Source organism: Melanotaenia boesemani, chromosome 12 (assembly GCF_017639745.1).
Source record: "Melanotaenia boesemani isolate fMelBoe1 chromosome 12, fMelBoe1.pri, whole genome shotgun sequence".
Lineage (NCBI taxonomy): Eukaryota > Metazoa > Chordata > Actinopteri > Atheriniformes > Melanotaeniidae > Melanotaenia > Melanotaenia boesemani.
In genome coordinates this window covers 11,239,344-11,258,181 of record NC_055693.1, presented here as the reverse complement: position 1 = coordinate 11,258,181, position 18,838 = coordinate 11,239,344, and the positions used below count along the sequence as shown (strand labels likewise).

At 36.4% G+C, this 18,838-nt stretch overlaps 1 protein-coding gene across 6 annotated transcripts in view; it reads right to left on the bottom strand.

The window, feature by feature from the left end:
- Nucleotides 1-18,838, bottom strand: part of nalcn (sodium leak channel, non-selective) — an 83,473-nt gene that overhangs the window by 14,793 nt on the left and 49,842 nt on the right. For all 6 annotated transcript variants that reach the window (XR_006012283.1, XM_042002009.1, XM_042002011.1 and 3 more), the window contains 3 exons: nucleotides 2,715-2,851; nucleotides 1,727-1,868; nucleotides 1,396-1,469 (listed from right to left, as the gene is read on the bottom strand). Coding sequence is in view for 5 of the 6 variants with exons in the window: in XM_042002009.1 (XP_041857943.1) it covers nucleotides 1,396-1,469; nucleotides 1,727-1,868; nucleotides 2,715-2,851 (353 nt within the window). In the remaining variant the exon portion in view is untranslated. The remainder of the gene's footprint in view (nucleotides 1-1,395; nucleotides 1,470-1,726; nucleotides 1,869-2,714; nucleotides 2,852-18,838) is intronic.

Below are 18,838 nucleotides of genomic sequence, written 5' to 3'. Positions count from 1 at the left end.
CATGTGCCGCAACAGAGCAAAAGACACTATGGGCACCAACAAGGAGTGTGTGTAGTTTAATCATTCGTGGCAGCTCTGAGCTATTACTTGTTTATTGGTAATAATTGCACACAAATGCCTGCCTGTGCTGGAGCGTGCATGTTTGCCTGTATAGGCATTTGAGCCTAATTGTGTGGAAGATGGGAGGCCAGACAGAACCCGCTAAGTCTACTGATATGCTGTCTATCTCTCAGACAGACAGAATTTGAAAGGGGGGGCAGATTGGACATGGTGTCAGCGAGCTAATATGCACTTAGTGCCAGCTCTACCATGCTGCACAGCAAATTATCCATTTACTTCATCGCCACAGTAAATGAGTCTGAAGTGCGGCTGTGTGAGAATGTGTGTGAAATAGAAAGAAGCACTGACAATACATGGATGGCATACAGATATATTTAAGTTTTTCCAGCCACGCGCCACCACAATGTATTTATAACGAAAGTAATGAAGATATGAATAAAGTGCAGAACTTTTAGCTTTTTTTTAAAGGGTTTAACAAAAATGTTCCATCAATGCATTAGTCTCTAAAAAATATTGGAGAAGGTTTCACATATTTAGACAGAGATAATAAAAATGCACTTTTCTTAAATAATTCTGGCTAAAGCTAAGAACCCACAGATATTACCAAATACATTTATGTACCTTTAAACATGTATTTCTGTTTGCAGTTGCCTCCAGTTGCTGCAAATGTGCCCATCATATTGTCCTCAGTATAGGAAATTAATACTCAGACTGAAATCAGGAAACCAACTTACATTTGTGGGTTGCTTTCATAATGAATGCTGGAAGATTGAATATGGATAAAAATTTGATAAAAATTTGTTGGTTTCCTATGCCAAGCCACTTCTTAAAAATGAGCATCAAATAAACAAAATGATATAGCTTCAGATTCAATTTAAAGTTAAAGAATTGACTGACTTCAGAATGAATTCAGCTGGAATGAATTAGATTGGATCTAATTGCTGTCTCTTTAAAGTGCCTTAAGATGACTTCTGTTATGAATTGACGCTACATAAGTAAAGTGAACAAAACTAAATCTGGGCTCTGACTGTCATTATATCAGCAACTTTTGACTGAATCTAGCAGTTTTTATCATTTAACAAATTAATTTGATTTCGAAAGAGTTTTATTTAAAATGGTGCAGTTTTTCTTTTATTATTTTTTGTTTTCTTGCAAAACAAGTCTTCAGGCAACATATTGAGTTCCACTGAAGAGAAACCAAATGCAAGTTTAGCACTTGAAGTCAGTTTTCAAAGTTACAAGGCTGGGCTTTTATAGCAGCATTTAAATAATTATATACAGTAACCTAAAAACTGTCAAAACCACACACACTGGGAAGGTTTTAATTTATCTTACCGTAGGATTTTATTGATTGTCGTCTCTTTTTCCAGAAGGTTGCGTGCTCGAATGCTAAATATTGACCTGCGAAGCTGAGGAGACAAAATGTGACAGTCCATTAGCAGCTAGTTTGCTAATGTAGTGTACCATCTAAAAGCACACCAAACACAGCTGTAGATGTCATGTACAGTTTGCTTCTGGACATGGCTGTGGCTTCTCCTCTCTTAAGTCTCTTAGGAGCCAAAGAGACAGACACTTTCATTTTTATTTCCACTTTCCGTTCATGCAGCTTTGTGTTTGTGTGAGACATAATGAGTAAGAATGTAAGAAAACAAGTCTGTCAAAGTACTTTTTGGTCAATATACTTGTTGTCTTCAATGGCTGAACGTTTGGAGTGGTCGCAGGAGGATGATGAAGCAGAGGGGAGACGTCTGAATAAACAGCTGGTATCATGCTGCTGACGATCAATGAACTGCTTCATAAAACTCTCCCTAGAATAAAAAAAATAAAAACAAAAAAATCACACACACAAACATGATGACTTTCATCGTATGCAATGGTAGAAGAACCAGTTCCAAATGCTGTATTATTGTACTAAACTGTGTCAGTGCAAATTCAGCTGCAAACTGAAATCAGTTGCTGTTGCTTGAGCAGATGTGCTGCAGAGGGGGGCTTCTAGGGAGCGAAAGGCCCAGCTGTGCACTAATCAGCAACTAAATAATAAAAGTGATTATGTGGTCTGTTGTGTTGAATATAATTGTGCTCTCCTGCTAAAAGCTACATAACAAATGGGCCTATATATAAATTATTGTTAGTTCCTATCAGGTAAAAGCTGATATGACACATTTTAATTTGTTATTTTTTTTGTGAGTCACATAAATGATGCAGATCATGTCTGGGAAGTGGTGGCAACATTCAGATGGTTTCCATATTTAATCCCAGTATTCATTGTGTTTCAGCAACAAACCACCTGAAAGCTTTCATCCAGTTAAATAATGTAACTTTCTTTCACTGTTTTGGCTGATATGGTTTGAGTTTTAATGAAAAGGCTTAAATTCCTGCCAAAGATAAAGGCAGCCTAAACATTTTCTTACAATAAAAGTATAAATCTTATATTAATACATAAATATATATATATATATATATATATATATATATATATATATATATATATATATATATATATATATATATATATATATATATATATATATATATATGTGTGTGTGTATGTATATTTATATTTATTTATTTATTTTATTTATTTTTTTTTTTTTCCCCAGTAACAAAACAAACATTTATGACCAATAAATATACATTTGCTATTTATTGCATACCTGATCCTGGGCACAGTGAAATCAGATGGCAGCTTGGAGATCTTCACCATCTGAGGTCTGTTGGGGAATTTTTCAAAGATCCTGAGTCGTAGAGGGAGCTTCTCTTTGGTGTCAGCATTGGCTTCGCTTTGCTTCAGCTAACAGAGGGAGGAGGAGAGTCAGTTCAGGTCCAGATAAGAACAGCAAGAAAAGACTCTGGAAAAAAGTAAAGCCAACCTTGGTGATGTGATGATAATAAGGAAGAGAGGAGCTCAAACAAGACACAGGGGATAGAGGGACCAAGGGAAAATTTGGGATTTTGAGAACTTGTATTTACCCTTTCTGTTTATGTATAAGAAGATGAAATGAAGTCTGGTATTTACAGGGAAAACAATAAATGCTAAAATTCATCTCAGGTTTAAGAGTGCAGCTTCATTCTTCTGTCTGATGATGGCAGCAACACACTTACCTAAGACACACACACACACTACAGACCACCACATGTAGGATGAAATCCCACTTACTTTTATATAAAAGAAAGAAGATGGCAACAAGAGAAAAAAAAGAAAGATTACTTTGGAGTGGTTAATGGAGAACAGAAAAGAAAGCAACAGAATAATGTGCTCGTGCGAAGCCTTAAGCACAGTGGAGCACAAAGGCGAAATAAAAAGATGACAAAGGGAATGAAACCAATTATTTCCATTTAATTACATGTGGGGGAGGCTGATTGAAATTCCCTTGCAGGTGTTGTCTGTCTGGGTGCCTGGAGATAACCCTGATGCATTGTAGATTAGGCCTGGAAGTGAACTGCATTAGGAGCAATGGTGAATGGCAGCTTATCATTCAGAGAAGGTAACTGCCGTGAAATATATTGACTGAGCTTAGCAAATGTTTCTCTGTCAGTCCTGATGTTTGACTCTTTGTCCAGCGATAAAAAAAGAAAAGAAGAGAAAAGAAAGGACAAGAAAAATTCTTTGCACTCTGCTGAGGCATGTTAGCATTTCTTTCTGCGCTTGCTTGACAGTGAGCAACTGAATGTATGAAGCAACGGCTTATTTTGGGGAGCACATTACAGCTAGAAGAAGGAGACACTTAACAAAAGAGGGAATGAAAGTGTGTCTGTCCAATTACTTTTTCAAGAAAACTAAAACGTGGGAGCTCCTTTTTGGCCCTGAGTGGGTGAGTGGTGAAAGCATGCTGTGAAGATGGAATTATGCACCAGCATCTGCTTGCCTAAGCTTTCTGTCTATACTCTGACTCCTGAGATCAGCACAGAGTAGAAGGAAACAGAGACAAGAACTAAAACTAGCATTTAAAATGATGGTAAATGTTTGTGACCATTTTAGATTTTTATACATCTCCTACTATAAAACCTAAACTGATATTTTATTATATTATCACTTAAATCTTAAGGGTGTCTAAAACTAAATGATCAAAAAAACAAGATATGTTAATTTTAATAAGTTTTTTATAAGAAAAAAACATACAGAATTCATGGCTGGAAGCACATAAGTCCCCACTGGTCTCCCAAAAGATTACTGCTGCTCATCCATTGTTTACAGATCAATCAAACAACTGCTGGAAAAATATTTTGTGGACAAAATTTGGTTTAATTAAAAGGTGTTATGTTTGGGGACAGAAAAACACTAAATCCCAATGCAATAAATAAATGTATAACAGCAAAACATGGCAGTGGCAGTGTCATGATTAGGGCCTGTTTTGCTGCACGTGTGCCAGGATGGCCTTCATCTTTGAATTAGACAAAAAAAAAAAAAAAAAAAAGAAAAAAACACTTTTAAAGAAAATGTTACAGCATATATTTTTTAAACACAAGCTACTGTTACTTACACATCTAAGGACACAAATCATTCGACTAAAGAATGGTTAAAAAAGAAAGAAAGAAAAAAAAGAACAATAACGTTGATGGAATAAGATTAAATCTCTTCAAGTAAAATGTGCAATATTGATCAACAGTTTCCAGAGATGTATTTGCACTGAGACATACTTAAAACAATTACTTCACCTCCCTCAATGAAGAAAGAACAACAAAAATAAAAATAAATAAATAAAATAAGGTAATTTTTGTTTGGTTGATTATTTCTTCCCTTTAACAACACAACATGGTGCTGTATGATGTATAACTTGAAGGGATTGAGCATTTGTGTGTAGTATGTGTATAGTGCCCTCATAAAAGAGCCAAAATCTGCAATATTTTCCTGTCTGCAATATTCTCCTGTTATTCACTCTAATCTTTCTGTGCTAAATCTATTTGTTTAGTTGTTCCTTCTTGGGGCTGCGTTAGTTCAGACAAAGCATGGCATCAAGATTGACCCACATCCTGCTTTATCAGCTGATCTCAACACCATCGGCTTTTTAATCACCTGCTTCCCTTCCCTGCTTTCTATTGGTACCTTTCATACAGAGTGCTCAACTTAAACTTATCTTACAAAGCAAGCAGCTTTGTAACCAAACCTAACCCCATGATAATCAGTGCAATGCTGGTCATTAATGCTGTTCTCTTCTGCACTGTTGGGTCTTTTTGCTGCTTCTCCAATTCCACAATTCCACGTAATTTGGCCAAGAAAATAGCCATGCTACCAAACTAAACATGATAAGTTTATGTTTACGAAGAATTTTAGATTATCAAAGTGTAAAAATGCTTCATCAACATTATATACAAGGCAACAGATAAAATGGGCAAAATTAATGATCCAAAACTTAAGCAATTCTTTATTCACTATATCTGCTGCAGCAGTATAATGTAAGACAAAAAGGTTTTGAGCAAAATTATGAGCTTCTTTGTATTGCTGCAGCACTTGTGAAAAGTGCTGCAGTCATCTTAAACAGTACCTATATAGGATGCTGAAACAAAACACACACACATACAGTGTTAAATTAATATGGCCTTCATTCTCCCAAAGGTCCTAATCAATTGTGCCAAGTCAGCGAGACATTTTATCTGCAGCAATGATCCCATATGACAAAACTTTCTGTGCCTTCCACAGAATTATCCCTTCTTTCTGTGTGTCCATCTTCCTCCCTCAACCTTTTATAAAATATACTCTTTTTCTGTAAAAGTGAGCTTCTATTAAAGTTTCCTCATGTTATGTTCACCGCCTGCGTCCTTCAATGATTCTATTCTATTCTATTCTACAGTCATTTAGCAGACGCTTTTATCCAAAGCGACTTGCATTTGAGAGTAACAACAACACAAGCATGAATTCAAACAAGATGGGACATCATAATTATGTGATCTTCCTCAATTTTCTTCCTTGCTTTCTATTTCTCAATTAGGGGAAAAAAAAGAGCTTCAGGTAGTGTTATGCAGTAAGATGTTCAAAATGTATTGCTACTAGAAGCATTTTCTAACAAGAAAGAGAGCTGTATGTGAACACTTATAAATATACTTCAATTTATGTGTTTATTATTTTGCATCTGAGGCCCTATCTACAGTACTTTGGAAATATATTTAATAAAAAGCAGGCACTAAAATTAAGTTGACAAATACCCTAGGAAACAAATTAGAGTTCACTGAAGTATGTACCTTGAAAAAAAATATTTATCTAGGAAAATACTCATCCAGAGGCCAATAGGAAGTCTTTGTCACCTAGACTGCTTAATTTATAGTTCTTTAATTACAGACAGTCAAATGTTCAGTTGGTGGGTGTGCCAATAAGATGCCACATATCATTATTAAATGTGAATGCTTACACAAGGAACCTAAGTCTAATTAATACAGAGAATCAATACAACACACATGCACAAGAAGAAACTCAGGGACAACATGGTTCCAAGCTAATTTTATTCTCTCTAAAAAAGTAAAATAGCTTTAAAATAACCGTCTACTTTACCACAGTGTTTATATGGCAACATTATACTCTATACAGATGAACATAGGGTGATTTATTTTTAAATATTGTTTTTCTGTCAGTGTACATTAAGCAACCAAAGTTCATTTTTCTGCATCAGTGATGGATCAATAACGCTATTTAGTGAACTACAAGGGATCACTTATGGTGATGAGCCTACAGAGAGCTACAATCCACTATCTAATGCTCACATTCAGTATTAAAGCTCAGCTTAGGAACTAAATATTTTCCCTCAGGAAAGTGGAGATAGTGTTATATATGACTTTGTATATAATTATTTATATGCAATGTTAATTCCTGACTACCAGAAAAAAACCTGTGGATGAATTATTAACTGCTTATCAAAAGGGAACTTGAATTTAGGGAACTTTTTTTCTTTTTTTTTTCTTCTCCCAAAAAACTAGCAGACAGTCACACGTTGCCTGATTAAAAAAAAAAAAAACCAAAGGGGTCACACTGTCTATTTCCAAGTGTAAGAAGCCTTTTTGTACAAAATTAGTTTCAGGTCAATCAAGTTCACGCCACCCATGTTGGTGTTCTATTCAGCAAGTGTACAAACATTTTACCTTTCATACCTTTCTGTGGTTCAGTGTCATAAGCAGAGAATGTCTTGGCCACTGGCTTGTTGTAAAACCAATTGACTGTGATGACTATGAGCTTAGGAGGACTTTGTCTGACCACCATCTCCATTACCAATCCCAGGGATGGGCAACTCTGGTCCTCAATGTTTTCTGCTCCAACACACTGGATTTAAATCAAATGGATCCAACAGCTTGTCAAGTACTGAACACTGACCTATCAATTAAAAAAGAAGAAGAAAAGAAAAAAAAAAAAAAAAAAACAGGAAAACATCTAAAACACGTGGTGCTGTGGCCGTCAAGGACCCACATTGCCCCATGCCTGGCCTATCTCCTAGTGGCTGGCTTTTGAACTCTGTTGTAAAGAACCTGCCAAAGAAGAGGAGAGCTCCTTGGGAAATGGACTTTGCCAAATGATAGACAGCTTCAGTGCCCTGTTTTTCTGTTACTCTGAAGGTGGTCTTGCCATGGTGGACCACTAATACTAGACGAGACCAGTTTCTGTGGCCAACACTAACACCTTCAACACAGTTGTGTATGGTTGCTACAATACAGAACAGAAAATGGAGGAAATATTAATGTCCACTATAGAGGACATTTCTGAAATGCTAAAATATGTTTTGTTAAAATATTGTTACATTAATTAAAAAATTGTTTAATGTGTCCTTAAGAAATTGATAAAATTTACCATTTACCAAAATATAACAATATTTCTAGACACAATTTGCTCAATGAAAATTATTTTACACTTACTTTTTCTCTTCCCATAAAATGTTTTTGTGGTAATGGATGCAATTTCCTTTAAAGGGAAAAATGAAGTTCCCAAAACCCTACCCACATAAATGTGGTGTCTTTTAATCTCTAAAGTCCCCTTTAGAGAAAAAAAAGGAGTTTGCTCAGTAGTATGCAGGGGGATGGAGATATTCAGGTTTACAAATATTCTCCACAGAAGACACATTCAATCCGTCACATGAACGAAACCAATGGCAGGTGAGATAAATAAAAAAGGTCATCCTAGTTGCTAGGAGCAGTCTGCTACCAGGCCAGATTCCAGCGCCCAGGGAGCAGCTGAGGGTTAAAAGCCTTGAACGGGGGCCCACAGTGGTTTACCTTAGTTGCCAGTCTGACAGAAATGTGATGCCCAGCAAGACAATATGTCAAATCACACCAACAAAAATGCACCCAAAGACATTTTCCCAGCCTTTAAACTTCAAAGTTCATATTGGCCTCACCCTGCAACCTAAAAACTGCCAACAGTTGACTGCCATGTACCGTAGGACACCCACAGAAGCTTAGACTCCATGGACTGATAAGAGTTTTGTTTGTTCAGTAAGGGTGACCTTTACAATAGGAGGAAGGCGGTTTTAATGTAAATCAATATCAAGAGGCATTTTTACAGCTTGTCTTCAATGTTTCATTCAACCAAAACCAAACCAATGCATGGATGCGTGTAATACGTGCATTCCTTGCAGGCCTCTATGGATATGTGTGCTGGAATTTCTAGCTCTATTTTTTATCTTAAAGTTACAATGAATGGTTGATAAACTACTACTTTGCCTGCCCTAGATGAGATTTATTGTATAGTGCTGTAACAATGGAAGCTAGACTGGTGTGCTTCGCCCTGAGACCCATTCAGGTGACTGGCCACCACTCCATTCAGGCCAATTTCAGGCTCCGCTGGGCTAGAGAATTTTCCATCTGGGATTTCCATAGCTTCCTTGACCATGGCTTAGATGAAGAATACTAATAGTGACCATTAGCAAATACCAAATTTACTTGTGACTACATAATATAGGAAGGGCATGGGGATGAGATAAAGGTAGTCAGTTGCAAAATGGCCATAGGAAAGGTGCTAAAAAGTCAGATAACTGTTATGTGTCAGTACATCTGCAATTGGAAGGTATATCTTTTTGCTAAAACAATTAAATAAGATTCAGCATAGCGATGCTTATTATAATTCCCTCCTATATAACATTAATATAAACTGTCTGATAACATGACAAGCTTATATAACAGCTGCTTAATGAGCTCCATGTTCAAATAACAAGTGCATTTATCAAAAAGATGAACCCATCTGCAGCTTCAGCCCTTTTACATTCAATATATACATTCTGCAAACATAAAAATATGCATGCAAGCAGATCTATGATGCAACATTCATTAATTAATTACATTTGCCTAGTACACTAAAAAAGTGAAAGAGCTTGGGTAAAGCTGGGATTTTAACCTTCAAGCAATTTAATAACTGGACCTTCCAACAGCAAACACAGAGCCAAGGGATTACCGATAAAACATTATAATAGTGGTAACAGTGAAAGTCTTTGACTTCTCTATAGCATTCTGATCATTTAAAGGCAAAATAAGTTGCATTGACAGTTTTCCCTTAGTCTCACTTAATAAGTTAATTTGATAGTAATTTCATAAGTTTATAAGGACAAACACACCATTCACTTGGCCCAAACGTCATTACATTTGTTGTTTTAAACTAACAGGCCACCAATTTACTCTAATACACTAATACATCCATACAGTCACACAAATTATTTTAATGAGTGCCGAGAAATAAATTGGGCTAAATTCTTTGTAAATCAAGATAAACTTTCCGGTTACCTTACCTATCGAGGAGAAACTTTGCCAACTCAGACTTCTCCACCTTGCAAAAGATTCTCCAGTATTGATCCACATTTTATTACGTTTTTGGTCGTTTGCTTTTTTAGCAGGATGCTGAGGCTTTTTAGGTTTTTCTGAAACTATTTCTGGTCCGGTCCTTTTGCTAGCTTCCAAACCTGCACGCTGCTGCTCTTTTGCCGACATAAAATACCAAAAGCTGGCTGTTGTTTGGCAACCGTGGGGAGTCGCATATGATTGGATAAGGAACCAGGAAGTAGGAAAGAGCAACACGGTGCACCCAAGTTATTCCAGCACAGAACTCTTACTTTGAAGGAGAAAAACTTGACAAAGAAATTGTTGATGTAGGAGACAGATCGTTTATAGGGAAGCTTCCTTTTAACCCTTTCAACAAATGAGAACATTTTTAATTATTTCTACAGAAAAAAAAATCCTATCCTATTCAGCCTTTAAGCATTTTAGAACTTAAGAAATAGTTGTTGATACTAACAGCCATGTGTGTGCAAACCTTTGCAGAGTATAATGCTTCTGCACTCTTTGATCAGTCCTGTAAAAATGCCTCATACACACAAATATAGCTAATGAATATTTGTGAGACTGGCCAATGGAACAATATGGAACTGATGAACAGTCGCTGACAAAACTGCTGCCCACACACATCCGCCATTTGCCTGTAGGAGCATGCAGTGATTTGAATTTTACCATTCAGCCATCAGAACCTGCCATTCATCAACAAACAGCTGCATATGAGTAATCATAGACATAAACAGCCTTACTTGCTGAATGATCCATCATGCAGCTTTGTTTTTTAAAAAAGAAAGTGTTTTCTCTTTATAAATGGCGTGAAATCCTCACAGTGCCAACATGCATTTTGTATGTAGTAAATTCAAAACAGGTGTGGTGCTTGTGATACACCATAACCTATTTGGCTTAACATTTCCTCACAAGTCTAGGCGTTAGTGCAGCTGTAACACCATAGGGAAGACGAGCCCAGTGTGAGCTAGCAGGGTCACCCTCTCCTCACATAAGATGGGTAATGAGCCATGCTGTGGAGCTGTTGTAAAGCCACACAGCCCATAAACCTCTAATAGCAGCTCATAATACCCAAAACAACTGCAAGCGACACCAGCGCTATTATCTCAATATCAAAAACTCTTCTCAAAGAACTGAAAGAAAGTCCCACTAAGATTTTAATAAATGAGAGAAATATTGATCTTGACTCATGTTGAGCTCTGTTCTCCTGTATAGTGCGTTCAAAAGGCAGCGTAGAACTAACTACACCCTGGTTTCACTTTGTCTACCTATAAAAAGATTCAGTGACACAGTTTGCAGCCTCCATAATGGAAACGGATCTGTGACTTGAGGAACACTTTGGGACCTGAAGGCATTGTCCTTGTTGTGTATACCTCCTTTACCCTATTCAGGTTCACAAAGGGCCTGGAGCCAGGATGCCAGTCACATGACCAACGGCATAATTTTCCTTTAAAAATATGTTTTTAAACAAATGTATACCTTAGTTTTGACATAAATTCAGTTTAAGTTTTTAACTAATTTATTTTTTTGTCCTCATTCAGCTGTCTAGGATGGTGGTCTATTGTTGAGGCGAATGCCATGAATGTATAACATTCCTACTGGAACCATTGCTGAATTTAATTTTCTTCTGTTTGTTAAAGCATCATGCCTTTCGTATCTTCTTTGCATGCAATTAGCATTCATGAAAATGAAATAATATAGAAAAAAGTAAACACTTTTCATATATATAAATTTAAATATAGTAAATTATATATCATCAGCAGTCAAAAATATAAGAAAAAACTACTTTGTAATAAAAAAACAATATTTGAGCATCACTTGAGAAAAAAAACCTAAACAAAAAATTAAAAGCTAAAAACAATTTCTTTTTTGAAAAATCAGTTTAAAACATGAGTAAAACTATGAGTGACTTTGTGTTATAACTAAAGATGGTTATAACAAGTGCAAAAGGGCCCAGAGTGTCTTCCAATAGAAAACTGAAAGTGACTTTGAAAAGATAAGAACACATTGTGTTGGGATTCTCTAAGGGCTATGCTCTTTTCTTCTCTGCTCCCTCCTTTTCTTTTCTTCTCCTAAATCCCCAAATAGGTCTTTGGTCCATTAAATCACTTAAATGGAGGGCAGGCTTTTACTTTAATTCATAAATAATTAAATCCTTGGTAGAAAGCCATAATACAATCACTCCATAATGCATTAAATCAAACTGAATTCTCTTGGATTAAATGAATATTCAGTGTAAGGCATCTTGAATGAAATGGAAGCTGCAGCACAGAGCAGACAGAATAGACCAATTTACTACCTCATATTTGCACAAGTGTACAATGTATTCATTGTTACTGTGTATGAATGAGGCATTACCACCAAAACCCATATCTATCATTATCAAAGGCACACTGTTGCCTGTCACAGCTGTGGAACAGTCACTATACCCATGCAAACATCTCTAATCTCACTCTTCCTGTCCACCATATTCTTCCAACCCTACTATGTTTATCTCTCTTCCTCCACCTCTATAGCTCCATCTTCCTCTCTTTCCTTTGATCTTTCCCATCCAACACCAGATCATACCATGCTCATCTGACAAATCTGGAACACGATGATAGATGCATCTGAACTGTGGACCACACACTGTATGAGCTATGGTTCTCTTCATTCCAGCTATGACATGCCAAACACACTCAGAACAGCAAACTAATTAACTCTGTGCCACATCACACACCCCCATTCTGTGGTGTGTTTAACTCCCCACACTGTTTCTTTATAGATAAACATCACGTGCTGAGCCCTCCCTCACAGTCTTGTCTATTGAACCGATAATATGTTGGGAATCTGAGACTAGTCATCCATCATCATCCGTCATACCATAACCCGCCCACTCAGACCTCGGCAGTTTAAAATGACACACACACACACATTACAATGTGTATGGTCTCACCATAAATCCTTGAGGAGCGTCAGGTCATAATTCAAAATCTGAATGTAGAGGCTTTACACTAGATGGCAGTGTGGTTAGATAGGACAACCTATAAAGAACAACAATTGATTTTATCAGTTCTTCAGCTTTTCATTAAATCTCAAAAATATAATCCAGGAATCTTGAGTTTGTCTTTCTCAAAAGCTGATCGATAAACACACAGTGAAAGAGACCAGGCAAAAGCTTAAGAAGAGCGTATGCATTTGGGCTTTTTTTTTTCATGAACAGAATCTACTGAGGGAGTAGTTCTGCTTCGATTTCCTGCCAGAAGAAACTGGATGATACTCAGTGGTGACACTGGTTTTGTTTAATGGTTTAAAAACTGAAACATGCATATAAAAATGGATGATGATGTATTGAGAGTTGGCCGATATTAATCATTCTACATAAACATAAAACACATACTTTGGATAAGGATAACTCAACTTTAGGGATCAAAACATATGGTTGCAAGAGGTATTCCAATTTGTATAATGTTGACACTGTAGTACGCTGTAGTACGCTTTAAAAATGAGCTCTTTGTGGATTAAACAAGAATTACAGACAAACAAAACCATACCTTGCCTCAAAACCTAAAAACAAAACAAATCAAAAAAACATACAGACACTGGCTTATCTGTGAAAATCTTACATCAGCCAAAATGTCAGCTTCGGCCAATATAAGATTAATTTTACCTATCAACCTCTCACTTACGAATTACAACTGTCACAAAGCAATTGTCTGTGTTTAGTACACATCTACATCTTCCAGATTTTTTCTCAATACTCTGTCCAAAAATGTGAAGACAGAGTCAACATAACAAAGAATATGGCTTGGCTGCATGTGTAAATTGAAGATGAATGTGTATGGTAGGCCTGATTTTAGTTCTCCCCCATCTCCTGCTAACTTTTAATGTGGTCCTTTAAAGAGAAAACAAAAAAGAAAGATAGAAAAAAAAAGTCCTCATAACACATAAATCTACTGAACCCTTGCCAGACTGCCAGACAGGTACACTCTCACACACACGAATATGCAAAAAGCAGTGTGTGTGCAACAGTTGCAGACACATATTTCTCACAACACAGACGATACAAACCACACACACACAAGCACACGTTATCATCTTTCCCCTTAAGGGTAAACAGCCCATCCTATTTTGCTGGTATCTCCAGGCATTGGTTAAAGATTTTTCCCTTTTCCTGCAACCCCTCTCTGGTCCTGTGTTGCTCCGTGGGCAGGAATGATTTGTTGGATGGAGATGGCCATCAGTCTTTCACACCACAAAGCCCACCAAACTATGACAGCATAGAATCCTACTGATATCTTTAAAGTTATTTTTATTTTATGTAAGACTTGACTTAGTTAGTTAGTTAGTTACTTAGTTCACTTTATTAAAGACACACTTGGGCCCATAGTAAAAGACTTAGGGTCTGATTTACTAAGTTCCCAACATTGCACAATACACACTCTGCAGCTGGTCGGTGCTCTATCTGGGTTGACGATGGTCATTAATGCCTTTAAGTGAGGGATGGAAGATGGCGTATAGGCAGTGGTGAGGGCTTTCAATGCCATCAAGCCCAGTGCAGCAGCAACAGCCTGCGTAACACAGCATTAAACACAGTAACACAGCCATATGTTTCAATAATCTTTGGGTCTGGCTTTCCAAAAATGTTTATACGCACAGAAAAGATGTGGTCTTTCCTTTGCCTTTGAGGTGTCTAAGCCTCCTCCTTGCAACAGCAACTGCTGCCATGAAGTTGTGCCACATAATAAATCAAATTGCATGTGCTATGTTGATCTATTTACATCTGCTCCTTCCACATTTTTGCACTTTCTGGCAAAATAATGCATATTCATCAAGAGCAAACGTGCATATTATTTTGTCCATTTAACAGACGCAATCCTTGGTGCACCTGATTAGTTAATCAACTACAACGCTGTTGCAGGTGCTATCAAGTTTGCACATTTTTACACACACAAACCTTTAGTAAATCAGGCCCTAAGTGTCTTTCCTCATTTCTCATTTATTAATAAATAAATAAATAAATAAAATAAAATAAATAATTAAAATCAGAAAAAAGGCTAATTCTCTAGATATTTTTATATTTGTACTAAGAGTTGTTAGGAATGTTTGCAAATTTGTCTTTACACTGAATTGTGTTTCTGGTACACAGTAAATGTAAATTTAATAATATTAAATATGAAGTTCAACTCTTCAAATTTACAGGACAAACAAAAGCACCATAGAGCTAGTGTGTTGATGAATCACTGTAGGTGTGTGTGTGTGTGCTTGTGTGTGTATCTACTTCCTTCCCTAGCTTCTTTTTTTCCTCAGCTGTCTAGCTATGGCTTCATTTCAATTCCCAGCAAACTTAATTTCAAGCAATAAATGAATTATCCTAATCAGCACTGACGAGAGGAAAAAAAAAAAAAAACAGCAGTGGCACATATACACAAATCTGTGTCTTTGTGTGTCTATCTCGATGCTACCTCTGTGTTCCTGGCGTATAAGTACAGAGGAAAAAAAACACTTCTGTGCTGACACTTTTCTGATTATTGATGAGTTTTTGTGTGCAGTTTGCATGCGTGTGTGTTTGTGAGAGTGTGTGTGTGTGTGGAAAGGGGCGACTGAAAAAAATAACTTTAAGCACTGTTTTTAGGGTTTTTTGTGATTATCATGCACTAATTCGGGACTGTTTGACTTGCAAGCATCTAATGGAACATTGAAACAACCAGACAATATAGCACAGTGATGCACAGCACATTAAATACTAACAAGCCTCTCTGCTCATGATTTTTCCAGCTCTGACATGAAAAACAAAAATAAAGACAAATGGTCTGTCGAGGCTGACAGATGCAAGTGATTCCCCAGAGAGGCCAGGCTGCAACCGACATACAAACAATGACAGATGTTTTAACCTGAATGCTTTATTGATGATGTCATTGTCACATTAGCGAAACGGCTGGACACGGCTACCTTATACACAAACAGGTACACACACAAATGCAACCACTCTTGGCCATGGTGAGTTAAGTAATAATACAGATTACAGAACATACGGGATAAAATGCAGTTGCCTGGCAACTCCATCCACACTGATTTGCCTGATTACTACTCCACTGAACACAGATATAAATGATAATGGAGCAAATTTAAGTGATTGGGTGGGGTTTCAGAGGCGCTGCCAATAATTTAATTAAGTTGAAACATGTAAAAGATGTATGTGCAAGGTCTTATAGCACCGTAATGTAGCAATCTGTCACAGTTGGTATATTTTATGGAGTTTCTATCATTGACAGTACTATCTTCAGCTCTTAGTCGTGAGGTAATTCACAATCTGACAGCCATGTATTTGGCTTTCAAGGTGTGTAATTACTACTACATTATGATTAACAGCTATTTCCCCTGATAACAATACTTAATAAATGCATTATTTACTTTCTTAAGCAGGAGTGTGAACTGCAAAAATCTCAAAATTTCCAGAGACACAACTGACTTTACTTTAGATATGGCCAAAGTCATGAACCCACTGGCAGTTATCTTCAGTTATCTCTGAGACAAAGTATTTCTATCATAGAGTTACCAAACTTACATTTATCTAATAAGTATAAAAATATAAGACTTTGGTATATGCCAGCATGTCATTAATTATACATGCTGGGATTATATATTAAACTTTCAAGGGAAATGAGACATTATTTAGAGACAGAATAAAAGGGAGTGCTTGGAACAGTGAGACATTTTAGGACATGCATAAAATTTCCATAGCAGACAGCGAGACAGAAACTGTTCACAATCTGTAAACAAAAGCAGGTTTTCAAAAGATAGCTATGAAGAAGATAAAAAAGAGAAGATCTGCCAGGTGGATATGAAGGATTTAATAGACTACTTTGCAGAAAGTATCTGTCTTCATCGCTGTCATGCACTACCACTAAGTATGATTTCATCTGTTGTGTTGCTCCCAAAGCAGCTTTTGTCATACATAATTACTGGACTTTTCTCAGCGATTGCTTCTTTTGAGGTGTTTTATGTGCAGAGCATGTTGGTGTTGCTGGTTGTGTTGACGTTGCATTCTTTCACCAGCGGCTGAAATAGCCTTCTGTTACTATGATATTAACTGTGAGACCGAGGCCTTTGTCACTGACCTTCTGCTGGCGATTACACTTTAATCTGTATGCAAAATACTTCATTCCAAGTGGTAGGACAAGAAGCAAGAATAAAGTATGATGCAAACTGAATATTAAGATTAATATTTGGATACGTTGTAGTCAGGGCACGCTTTGGCCTTCTTGCACGAAGCCTGGTACTGAATGATTACTACACTGGCACCAGACTATGGTTGTAAAGAGATATTATTTGATTTGATGTATGATAAATTTAAACTAAGCTAGGCTCTGCCAGTTATAATTATTTAGAGACAATAAATAATTTATGTAACATGACAGAAACAGAATTTCCATGATAAGAACAGTACTATGAATGTCACGTCTAAGTGCAAAATTCTGTGTAAACCCTTTTCCCTTTCATGGAGCCAGATGTGACCATAATTTAAACAAGAATGTGGAGCTGGAGAGTGATAATGAAAATCTGATTTTACAAAACTAATTACTTAAATTACAGCTCAGTATATACCAATTACACCATGACAACTTGTGAAAAAGATATGACTTTTTAATTTATAAAAAAAAGGTTTAGACTTTAAAATAAGGAGTCTCTTGGGGCCAAAAAGTACTTCATGTTCACATCTCAAAACTGATGGCCATCTTTTTCCAACCTGTGCAGGGAGTATTGCAATATCCAAATATTGGACATTTTTGGTGATGTAATGTTTATGCAGTGCATTAATCATGCACATAACAAAACAAATGAATGAAAACAAAAGGAAAGGGCGCTAATTGAAACAAAAATAGAAATGAAAAGTAACACAAAAAGGGAGTGGGCTGTAATAGACTGACAGCTTGGTCAGGGTGTGATAACAGCTGGGAGAGGCACCAGCTCACCAGCAACCATTATTATTAGTTATTAGTTTAAATGGATTGATAGATGGGTGGTAAATTTTAATATTAATTACTCTCAATTTTAATACTTTTTTTTCAGTTTTTGGAGGAGATATTGAGGAGACTATAAGGAAAAAGCACTTTAATAGAGTCTAGTGGATCAAAACAGATATATACTAGTGTCTATTTAAATTATAATACTACTGTTGTATTACAGAGCAATAGTCCACATATTGAGTATATAGTGCACAGCATGGGATTTTGGATGAAACACCTATCATTTTTTAAATTTAGTTTCCAAGATTGGCCATTTTAACTTCACGACACTGTTAATTCCTGCAGGAAATGGCTAGGAAGGCAGCAGGTCAGTTGCAGGACAGATTATAGTTGCTTCCTGGAGTAAACAGTCAGGAGAACTGTGAGAGCTCAAATCAAATAAATAAGACCAGAATACTGCATGTTGGACTAGTTCCTTTTCATTCTTAATGTCAAATGAGAGTGTGGAACAGTTTGATGGATGCTAAATAGAACATGACATTCACAGAGACTACACAAAAAAATGGAAAACAGTTTACTACATTTAGCTTCAAGCATATTTATACTGTGAAGGTGAACGTTCCTAAAGCTTGACTGCACACATTTATTTCCCCTTTACATACATCAAGAAACAGTTTTGCAACTACACACAAGTTGTAGGCTTGAAATTTTTCATAGGTAAAGGCAAAATACAATAAACTCTAAATGGAGTTAATATGTTTGATTCATTTCCTAAATGTTATTTTGCACACTCATGGAGCAGGACAACAGAAGTGAGAACTAAGGTAGTAATACAATATCACCTCTACCTTCATGTAGTTTTCAGCAGCTATCCCATGTATTGTAAGCTGGAATAAAACATCCTTCTACATACAACACACACTTTTGTATTCAGTATGAAACAATACATTTAAATAAGCTTTTTAAAATGTTATAGTTTGCTTTGAGTGGAATATTCTTTAATTTGTTGTTTTTATTATTTCTAATTAATTTCAACACAGAAACTGTCTGTGTGCTCAACAGACCGTGAAGAAGAATAAATGGAAAAC